This window comes from Botrytis byssoidea (assembly GCF_014898295.1).
Source record: "Botrytis byssoidea strain MUCL 94 chromosome Unknown BBYS_016, whole genome shotgun sequence".
Lineage (NCBI taxonomy): Eukaryota > Fungi > Ascomycota > Leotiomycetes > Helotiales > Sclerotiniaceae > Botrytis > Botrytis byssoidea.
The window spans coordinates 916747-929429 of NW_024065857.1; the positions used below are offsets into that span (position 1 = coordinate 916747).

The window sequence follows — 12683 nt, forward strand, 5'->3', positions numbered from 1 at the left end:
CCAAAATTTCTTTTTGAGAGAATAATTCTTTCTTTTTTATATAAGTTTTTTATTATATATTCAAATATTTGTATACTTTGATTTATATATTTAAATAATATTATTAAATCCTTTTATAGTTTTAGATTATTAAGGTTCTCTATTAATAAATTATTTCGAATATTATTAAAGAATAGTATTCATCCAACTACCCCAAATGTTTAATATAATCCGCATGAATTACATTCTCCCATAAAAGTCTATTCCCTTCAATCTAAAAGGCAGATTTCTAAATAGAAATCTTTTTTTGATATGTATAAAAATAATTATGGTTTTTTACAAAGAGTTCAGTATAATAAGCCTTATCAACCTAGTACTATTAAAGATTATATAATAAATACTTTCTTTCAATACAATAACCCTTTTGTTAATAATAATCTTTCTAATCTTCCACCAAATAATTAAAATAATCCTTTTTCCGTATCATTTTTTTCTAAATATTCAATACCTATTTCTAAATCAATTACCAAGCGATTTCAAAATCATAACACGCAATGTAAGTGTGTATGTAGATTTACTAAGTGTAATTCCAGAAATAAGAGTATATAAAACGTAGTATTTTATACAGAGTATATTCATTCTCTTTTATTTAATCATTATAAGGATTTTAGCAAGTGTTTCAAATAGAAACAAACTTTTTCCCTTAGGTATTAGAGATATATTATATATCCGTATATACCCCTTTCAATCTTTTTGAAATCTTTGATTATTTGTTTAATTAAGCTCTAGGATTCTGATTTTATTATATAATTTAGGTAAATAAATACTTTGAATAATCATTATTTGATATTATTACAATCTATTAATATAATACTTAGAAATTTATTTCAAATAAAAAAATTATTTATATTATTATATTGATAATATTGGTGATGGAAAAAAAGAATAGTAAATTTATTAATCTTGAATCTCTTTTATTATTAATATAAAATATCTTTTTTTCCCTTGATTCTCAATTGTTACAATTACCTATCCTACTTTTTTTAGTGAAGAAGTTATTATCTCCCTCTTCAATTAAAAAATAGAGATTTTCTTTTGTTTTTTAATCTCCTATAATTAAATATACAAGAATTAATATAAAGGCTCTGGTAGCAAATTCTAAATCTAAAATTAGATCTCAAATTGCTTATATTATTAAAGGAATTACTATTTTGAAAGGAAAAGAGAAGAAGGTTGTATTTAATATAGATAATAATAGTAAACTTAATAATAAGTATAATACTATTGGTAATAAAAATATAATTAATCCTATTAATAAGCTTAATAAGAAAAAGCAGTAAATTGAATTACTTCAATTTAAGCTTAAGATTGTTATAAAGAGAAGAAATCTTAAAAAAAAATGCATTAAATAATCTCAATAATCCTGACTCTTATATTTTATAGGTTAAACAGGAATATAAAATAATTAAACTTTTAATATAATAAGTTTTTTATTAATCCATCTATTATTATTTCTATTATAAATAAATATATAAAGTAAAAATTACCCTTTAAATATTTCTATTATAATTATATATTCTATATATCGATATACCTCAGCTTAATAATAATTCTTTCATTCTCATCTACTACTAATCTAATTATTTATTAATTATTACAAAATATTATGACTAATTACTTAACTACAAGATTGATTTCTTTGAGGAAATGTAGTATTGCTAATATCTCTTTTGATATACATTCAATATCTAATAATTCAGTTTCAGTTGTTAAAATTGTAATAATATTCTATCTTAACATTTTTCATACTACTAATCCACCAAATAAAAAGATCACAAATCCTTATAATGATTTTTTTGATTTTTTATTGTTAGTAAATAAAGTATCTAAAAACAATAAAAATTATAGGATTTGTTCTCTATAATATCTAATTATATAATATCTAGTATTCTATAGATATTAAATATAATAATCAATTACTTTTATATAATCTGGAGATAGATTGATTAGATAGTAACTAAGCTATAATACTATAAATACTACATCTACTTTTATTGTAATAGCTATATATAACACTAATCCTACCTTTTTCTGATATATTTGTATAAAAATAATAATTGCTTAGCCATCAAACTTAACGAATTTTATAATTAATAATGAAATACATACATTACCATTATTGAGATTGAATTTTTTAGCAATCTTTTTAATATATATATTGTATACTAATCATAATTTACCCAATTTCTGATTATAAATGATTCAAATATTTAAAAACTATTCTATATTATCTAAAATTCTCAGTTTATAGATTGCTTTGATATTAAGAATAATATTATCAATTGTAAATATATTTTTGCAATAATATATTACTTGTATATCGTTAATAAAGAATAATATTAAAATAATCTGATTTAAATTAATAAAAAGACAAGATTTCTCCTTACATTAATTTAGATTTAGATTTTTAAGTATTTTATTAAAGTCTTTGAATTATATAATAGAAAAATCTTAAAGATTATATAATACACAATCAAAAACTACATACTTATTTGATTCCTTAAATCCATTAGATAAATAACATACTACAAATACATCTAATAGATCCCTATAAGCATTAATAAATACATTTATAACATCAAATTACTTAGTTTCTAAATTATATTTTACTATCAACACCATTATAATTCTGAATAATCTTCCTATAAATGTGACTATATATATTGATTCAATAATATCCTTGATTTAAAGATCTTTATAAATAACTAATCTGGCTCTATATCTCATAAGAAATCCTTACTTATTGCATTTATATATAAATATTTATTACAATGAAATAAAAGCAATTAATACATCTTCTACATTTATTTTATACTAGATTTTACATTTCTTTAGATTATTTATTTCGATCTTATATTCATATTTGAACTATTTTTCTAGAAAGTGATTTTTGAAATAATAATAATACTATAATAATTTTAATAATTCTAATAAATGTAGTTTTAATAGTTCTTCCAAATAATCCTTTGTAGAAGTATTAGATAGACTTGTTTTTGCTTATATAGCGGAGGCAATTATATTATGTACAATAATAAATGAGTTCTACATCTTCTATTTATTCATTTTTAAATAGCTAGATCAAAATATAGTATAAAAATCTTTAATGCAAAAGTTACCCTATTGCAATAAACTTACAATAAACATACCAATAAGCATCTGATTATATAATAATAATTTATCTTATAATCTCTTTTATTATTTAATATAATATTAATGATTTGTATATGTGTTAATATCAGGAGGTGTTTAATTAAAGTCAAAGGATTGATATTCAGATAGATTAAGAGTTAGGCAAGAGATTTCGATTCTTATTATCCTTTGTCTTTTATGTGCTCAATCAGGAAGAAGTGAAAGTTGATCTTCCTTAAATTAATCGATTATATATATTAAGAGTGATAATCTTTTTAGTAATATTGCTTCCTTAATTATATAAAAGTCTGAAATATTAGTAATAGAATGAATATCTAAATTATTCTTATACTTTCTATGTATAACTTGAATAGTATTATTAATATGCTTATATTCTATATTATCTAATTGATTACTATAAATACTCAATATAATTAGAATAGAATATATAAATTCCTTTGTTTGATTAGTACATTCTTATATGAAAATTCGGTCTTCCACTTCTAAGATTTCTTCAGAATATAATGCCTTATATATACTACTACTTTTAAGATTTATTAATATATTTCCACCCCCCAAATATATTCCTAAATCCTACTCATTTTAAGGTATATCTATAATATATATAGTAATATTATTAGTTTTAGTAGTATGATATTATAAAGTCATTATATTATCCTCTTAATTAATAATAATCCCATTAATATTAATAGTTTATTAAATATCAAAAACTAATATAAATTGCTATAACTCTTGATTTATGTAAATATTAATAATTTTATTTAAGAGATTTATTTTGTAAGTTGTTTCTTCGAAAAAAGTAATATTTCGAGTAATAATGATTTGCTTAAGCTTAAAAATCCAAATATAATAGATTATTAAACTTAATATAAGATATCCAATATTTACTTTAGAATTAGTTTTATATATCTTTTTATTTATATCTAATTTTTATTCTTTATTCAATAAATATACTCTATATTTGTATTAATAAATACTACTTTAATTTGGATATAAATCAATAATTAAATAATCTGTAATTAAAAAAATAAATAATCGAAGGTATTTATAAAATTAAATATTCAATATTTCATTTAATAACTTAAATAATTAAGCTTTAAGGGAACTGACATTGTATAGGTAAATTGCAACTTGTATTATTTTTACCCATAATAGATTTAATATTCCCAAGGATATCTGTATTTTGATTTATTTGATAATTACTTTTTATCCTATTTGTTTTGATTTGCTATTTGATTTGTATATATTGGGTGATAATAGCTTTAATTTTATGTCTTTTGTGTTTATTCAATTTTCGAATATAATATTTCCTATAATATTAATAATTAAGATATTATTATCTTACTTAATATAGATTATTGAAAAACTATATTTTCAGAATATCTATATAAAAAAGTACTAAATAATCTGAAAAATCTTAAAATGTATTTTTTAATATAGGGGAAAAACTGAAGATCTTTTTATTATATATATCTTTAATCACTAAAAGCCAGAATACTCCGATATATATATAAGAAAAATCAAATAAATCCCATTATATTTTGTAAAAAGGACAAGGTGATTAATATTCATTAAAAGCTTATAATATTATTTATTTCGTGTGAGTGTAAGTATAATCTATATATTTGATTTTAGTAATTTCTTTTATTTTCATATTTCTTACTGTAAAGATGAGATATTCAAGAGTCTCTTTTCCTAAATATCCTAATCTTTTATACTATAGCTTTGTAAAGTTCTTCTATAGTTTAAATAAATCCCTTGATTTACGGAATGGATATTTGATATTTATATTGATTGTAGGATATATAAGAATATTTGAATTTATTGGTATAAAGCTCAAAAAAAATAAATAAAAGAAAAATGATTTATATTCTAAGAATAAAAGGTTATTCTTATGGATATATTGAATAATAATATAATTATTTTTAAGATTGCTCTTTTATAAAATAAAATCTATTTCTAAAAATTATATTTCTATTTTTATAAATCTTATCTTTGATATAATATTAATATAAAATCCGGGAATATAGGCGATATTGGATAAAACCAGATTATTCTTTGAGTTTTGAGGTTTTTGTAGAATGTTTTTGATTATACGAATGCCTTATCCAACAATTTGAATTTTCATTATTCCTATTTCGATATAGTTAGAAAATAGGAAAAATAAATATTCCTTTTTATCAAAAAGATCTATATTATTAATAAAATATATAGTACTATTGCTGTCAAGTATAGTACTATCTGAGAGTAGATGGAGTAGTACAAATATCGTATTGTATATCCTATGAGCAGATTGCTTTTAAATAATATATACTATTATTCTTGATTCTAAATCTCTAGAATTAGGTGATTGAAAAAATCCATCTTTTGAATTGATTTATTCCTTTTACTCCCAGATTTTTCGAAGATTTGATTATCGATTGTTCTTGATTTTTTCTTGTATGTTATTACACTCTTTTTCTATTAATAAAAATAAATCCCTAGAATTATATTTTTCAGTAAATATAAACTCTATTGATTAATATGTCTTAGAATAATGTTTAGAATTAGCTCTTTTGCTTTTCCAATTAAACTCTGATCTATAAGGGTAATGGTATTAGCCATTATTCCTTTTAAAGTAGTTCTTTCTTAAACTATTCCCTTGCTTTCTTTGTGGATTATATGGGATTGATTTCGGTTAAGGATTTATTATAGAAAAGATACCCTTTCCTTTTGATACTAATAAATCTTGATAGGCTAAACCACTAAATATATCCTTAAACTACTTTAAAGAGTAATTAGGGATTTCAAATTAATTATTAGTTTTAATCTAAATAAATATAATACTAGTCTATATAAGAAGCATTTGTATACCCACAGCCTATAGGAAATTAATGATTATTAAGTTATTTTCGATTTCGATATAATATGATTTTGTATTCGTATAAGCTTTAATTTATTCATTATATTATTTAATAGAATTAATTTGACCTAAAATTGTTTATTGAAAAACATTTTGATATTCTTAAATGATAGTAGATTTTACTATAATAATTATCAATACAAGTTTATTCTAAAGCTTTTAAATAATTATTTTAAATAATAATGCTTTAGAGTTTTTATATTTGATAATAATTTCTATAAGGTAGAATATATCCATTATTTCATTAATCTATTTATAAATATTCTAATACAATTTATATATAGTATTATACTTATCTCTTTTGCTATAATATTCTTTTTGTAAAACTGAATATTTTATTAATATATTTTGAAAAGTATACAATAAAGGTTTGATTGGTTCAATAATTGATGTTTTTGAAGGTACAGGAGGCATTAGTATATCCCCTTATAAGTTTTTTTGATAATAATTATAGTAAGTAGTAAGATTATTAATATACTTTGCATTATTATATAAATCATATTTTCTTATAAGATCTATAATCTCAATAAGTTTAAATAGATCCTTGGTAAGCTAGTTTTTTTTATAAATAGAAATCACCTAATAGAAAAATTTTCTATTTTTTGAGGATTCTCTAGAACTAATCAGAATAATCTTATTAATAAATAATTTAATATTCTTTTAGATATTTTTTGATATACAAAGATATTATAAATATAAAAACCATTTTAACCAATATCTATAAATAACGAGGTATATAACCTCTAAAGAATTGGATTTAGATATAATAAATTATATAAGAATTGAATATAAATGAATATAAATAATTCAAAATGAGTAAAAGATATATATGATTGTTTATATAAATACATAACTTTAAATACTAACCAGACTTATAACTATCACGAAGGGATAGCTATATCGATTGATCACTTTGATTATATAATAGATATATATAGTAATAGTAAACTAGATTGATTTGAGATATAATCATAAGGATTATATCTATTTTATATATCTTAATTGGATAATGGAATCGCTTAATTAGATATTAGGGTTTACAAATGAAATGGGATAAGAATTGATATAATAATTATGAAGTAGGCAATTCTAAGGAGTGCCTTGTTGAATCACGTGTTGTTGCATAGGACCGTGAATTCCGTGACATTAATATATTCCAAATATCTTTTATTAGATTTAAATCAAATAAATTAAAAGGGTAAAATAGATTTTTGATATTATATATATTTCTAAGCTTTTATATAAAACTATATTTAAGGAATTTATAAAAACTATTACCATTCTTTATTAAAAACTATTTATATATGAAATCCTTTATCTATAACTTTTTAATAACTTTTATATAAACAGAAAATAGTTATTCTATATAGTATTTTTGTATTATAATATTATCTTAAGGTTTAATATCCTTAGAATATAATTTATTACTTTTCTATATACAAATTCTTTTTTATATTCTTTAGAACTTTTAATTCTAAATTGTTTTTTAGATTTAGATATAAATATTGATCTATTCATATATTCCTTCTTATTATAATAAAATTCAAGTTTTTCAGCTTTTTTTTTGAAAAAAACTCATACTTTATAATAAATTTTATTATTTTTTAATAAAAAATATTTTAATATATTTTCTAATTTATATTGAATTCTAGTTTTTTTTAGGATTTCTTCTTTCCTTATAAAGGCAGGATTTATATACATTTTATCTATATATATAATATATCTTCAAAATTCTTTTATTATATTATACTTATAAATATCACTAAAAATAATATATTTTCTATGATTTATATTAATAAAAAGCTTTTTTGAATAAACAGTTTTATAATATTAATCTTAATTTATAAATCTCTTCAAATTTTTCTATAAAAAGCATTGTTTTATTCCTAATTGAAAGTATTCAATTATTATTTCGTAAATTTCAGTTTATAATTTGTTTTAAAAAGATAAAATAAATATCTTATAAGTATTTTTATTAATTGATATAGATTCCCCTAAATTCTTTAAAAGTTTATAAATCTATTTATATATATTTCTTTTTAATAAATGTTTTTCTTAAAGTTATTAATAAATTATAGATTTTGATATATCTAATTAAACTAAAATGAAGTATATATTTTCTTTTATATAGTATTAGTTGAATTCTTTATAAAATACTGATTTTTTTAATGAATTATATTCTCCATATAATTCTTTATTAGTGAGAATAACCTTATATTTAATTGATCATATGTTTGATAGCATTTCGAAGTTGAATTGATTGTTTATAATTTGAATTGTTTATTTTGAGGGTATTTTCAAAAAAGCGCGTGTTCCGTCAGTCCGTGCACCCCCTGGTGCACTCTTATTAGAGATTAGTCATCATGAATACACATTAAACTCCACCTCACCCACGTCCGATACATCGTTAATCATCAACATCCTTAGGATTGTAGATTTATTGATATATATCCACACGAAAGAAATCCACCTTTAGTACCCTATTATTCCTTTTTCAAATTGTTACTACATGATTGGTTCATCCTTCTCGTTCGCCCCGCCGTCCGCAGTCATCATGCACGCCCTCGTGCCCAGGCGCTCTCGCGCCCTTGTTATCCCGTGTGCCCTCGATGTTACCACCAGCATAATCCCATTTATTGTCCAATTTGGTCCATTTTGTTCTTCTGCCGTTTGACTCATTGCCCGATCCATTCATTCAATTCCACTTATCAAACCGAAACTCAATAATTTCTACTTTCACAATGACTTTACCTTCCGCGGAGCAAACATCTCCGACAGCCTTATCACGGGATGTGGATTCTTGGTCGTCCAACCCTGAATTCTTGGGTACATCGCACGTTTCTTCAAGTTATCTGGATGATTTGATGCAGAATGTACCTAATCTTACGTTTCTTAATGGTCCGATCGAATCGGGCACGTGGTTTACTCCCCATTTCGTACATGGTCTTCATGCTACCCAACTTGAACCTAGCCAGGACTCATATCAAGCATTGGCCCCTGTTCAAATGCCATCGAAGCATGTGTCGAACTTCAATAAGAAAGCGAAGTCTAAATCCAATGCCTACACACCCGCCCCAGATACCCACTTATCCGGTACTACAACTCGAGTTAAGGGATCTGCTCGCATAAGCAAAACCAAAAAGTATCCAGGGGGCGCCAGTGCCTTCGTTATCAGGAAAAGAGCAAGAGAACGGAAGGAACATCTGTTTCAAGCGTTTGCTCCGCTTGAGAAGGCGAAGGAAGCTCTGAAACCTTATTCCAAATTGTCCAGACGCTTCAAACAAAAGTCCGAGTCCTTATTTCTTCAGTTGGAGAAGCTTATAGATGAGGCCATCTTTGCGGATGATACATCTGATTTTTCCTCAATGTTAGAGGCATCAAATTTGGAAATGGATTCAGCATATGGATCATTTTCTGACATACCACTATCGGACGTTTCGAGCTCTGTGTTTGAACAACGCGATATTCACCTTGAAAGACAGACTACTACACCATCTAGTATTCAAAATTTGGAGCTTCATTCGGATGAAGAAACAACTAGACCATTTCAGCCTTTATCGCCTACTTATTCATGTACATACGGACCTGGAGATGAACGATGTCCATATGCTACAAGCAGAAAGTCCGATTGGATTCGACACGAAGAATCTGAGAAACATTGGCCACAGAAGCGTTATATGTGTATGCTCTGTGCCGAACCACGATCAGACGAAGATCTAAATCCTTGCTGCACTTACTGCTCTTTAGCATTCTCAACAATTGAGGAAGTGCAAAGTCATAGCTTGAATTGTATCGAAGCCAGAAGAAAGGAAAAAACTTTCACAGGAGCAAAGACTGATCACTTTCAAGCCCATCTAGTCGACGTTCATCATCGTCCTGGACTTGACACAACTTCTGCAGCCTGGACATACAATCACAAAACAAAGTGGCAAAGGTACTGTGGTTTCTGTACATACCACTTCATAGACTGGGAAGAGAGAAAAAACCATGTTGCCGACCATTTCAAAGAAGGAGCTGACATCTCGAATTGGGATCCTTTGTTGCACAATCCCCGACGAAAAAACGCGGATGAACCAGGCTTACCACCAAGAAACGACGATGAAGATAATGGCGATGATGATGACGATCATTCGCACCAACATGGCAGAGGAAGGTTTTCTGAATATGAAGCTACGCAAAGCGCTTACGCCACCACTACTGGTAGTAGCAGTAGTTCTTGCGACCTATCAAATAATGGCTACTTGGACTGGGATAATAATGAAGGGGGATGGGGTCAGTATAATCTCGACTATGAGAAACGCTGCTCGAACTCACTTGTGAACTACGTCAATCGCCCTCGGAGAAATCGACAGGATATGAAACGAAACAATCCTGGCTACGAAGCCTATGAAAACGAATGTACCAGCGAATCATATTCTACTGGTGACGAGGTTTCAAGAGCCGGACCAACAAGCGCGGTGTCGAGAACCTTCATCGAAAGCACAATTATGGCGACGTTGCAAATGGGTAAGTTGATTATTCTCAGCTGTCATCATTCTCAAATTCCCCTTAACAATGATATATGTATCCGTTTCATAGATAATCCTCCCACTCCGTTTTGGAACTATCTGCGGATTTCTAACAAGGCCCTTGAGACAGTCAATGACACGTATGTGTCAAGGGAGAACAGTCTGGATCACAAAATAAGTCAGGAAAATATCAGAATCAAGAGGGACTCTCCGAAAGTTACACTGAACTCACAGAGGTATGTTATATTGTATTCCAGAAAGTCTTTACTTAATGCTAAATTAGATATAGAAGTCCTCGAGAACATTATCATTCTCGTACGCATCCAAGATGTTCAAGAGAGCTTGGGCAACTTCCTGACTGGCAGCCACGTTCGCTAAACGCTAACTCCAAAGAAGACAAAGAGACTCGCTTTAAATACGAATGCAAATGTCATACTGGCAGTGGAGAATCTTCCACCGGAAAGGATTATGTTATTGGCCACCAAATCTTCGCCCGACGACAACGCTCAATAGACCATGTGAAATCCCACCATCAAAAAGTGGCTGGCACTGTGAAACATCTGCTATCTCGAGCAATATTTGACAATCAATCCAAGCCTTGTCCTCATGTCCCGGTCAAGGAATGGAAGATTCGCAGAGTATTTGGGGTGTCCTACTCTGGTCTATTGCATCACAATCCCGGGTATTATGAAGATGGAAGCCTTCTCACATCTTCCGACACGATATCATGGGGAGATGAAGGCAACTACGTCTTTGATCCATCGAATCGTTTTTTTCAATAATAAACAGACTTATGGACCAGGCGAACAATTGCAAGATCGTTTTTTTGAATTCGCACGAGACCAGAAACATAGAGCCTTGGGACAATCCTGCAAGAGAAAGTCGAATTGCTCTGAATGTCAAGGATTTGGAGGTCAGCGTGCATCGCGTTCAGTTCCTTTACTTTGGGACTGTGCGAGGTCATCTGGGATCACAGAAAAGCAATTGGCTTGGATGATCAGACCGAGTTTCAAGCCTGTCAGGAGTGCATCAGATCGACCGAGATGTCAAAAGGCGAAACCAGTATTTCAACAGTCGGTTGCGCTAGAAAGATATCTTTCTGATTATAACTTTACTGAACACCTGGCGTACCTTGCTTCCCGGCATATTGGTGGCGATGAAAGAAGTCCTTCGAGTGCACTCATGCATTCTCCTTGTTTCACGTCCAATGAGGAAATCCTCGCTCTGCAAGTTCTGCAGAAATTATGGGTGTGCTTGTTCAGAGTTCCTGGAGAATTGAACATAAAACATATAATTAATGTTCAGCGAGAAACAATCGACGACCAAGATGTGGATACGCATTTACTTTTGGGAGGCATAAGGGCTTTTGGGTCAAATCTTACCACATCTCCTGCTGATATTGACACGGTTGTATCAGAAAAGAGCAATGGAGATGCGGGGAATCTAGAATGACCAACCATTTTGGCAGTCAACTTGTCTAATTGTCGGATTCGGACGTTGTTTGAAGGGCATTGCGAGCATGGGTGTGGGTTTCATATGGAGTAAATGGACATGGACCTTGGTGGTGAAATTAGAACTCGGTATTCTGCAAGAGGTCTAGAGGGTTTGATGTATTTACTGGAAGCTAGAGCAATATTTTAGCATGGTGTTTGCGGAGCTAGGTATATTGCAGAGGATCATATTCATCGCTAATCATAAGAAATATTCTGGAGTGTTAAGGTATCAATGTAAAACCATTTTCTATTTGTTTAACCCGTCTTGAAAGGAGTATTTACTTTTTAAATGATTGTGTGGGTGTGTATCAGAGAGACATGAGCAAACAGTTCTGATTTGTTTGCAATACTGCCTGTATATAATGCACTCACTATTCCCAGTAGTTGCTAGTACTTAAAACCATGTAAAGAAACTTGGAGTCTCTAGGCATATTTTTCTTTCTGATAATAGCTTATGTACCATCCATTAATATGGATGTCAGGAATAATAGACTATTGGTGAGATTGAAAATTATATGATGAATTTACAGAACAACGTTGTCCTTCAGTTCCTTCTTAAGGAGACAGTCAATTCTCAATGCTCATTGAGAT

The 12683-nt window shown here is 27.4% G+C and overlaps 1 protein-coding gene across 1 annotated transcript; it reads left to right on the forward strand.

The window, feature by feature from the left end:
- Positions 1-8532: 8532 nt before the first annotated feature.
- EAE97_008035 (uncharacterized protein) lies at positions 8533-12051 on the forward strand (the record flags this gene model as incomplete). Its single annotated transcript, XM_038878549.1, has 3 exons — positions 8533-10835; positions 10889-11348; positions 11389-12051. The coding sequence occupies exons 1-3, from the start codon at positions 8833-8835 to the stop codon at positions 12049-12051; spliced, it is 3126 nt and encodes a 1041-aa protein (XP_038730799.1). The 5' UTR covers positions 8533-8832.
- Between the last annotated feature and the right edge of the window lie 632 nt (positions 12052-12683).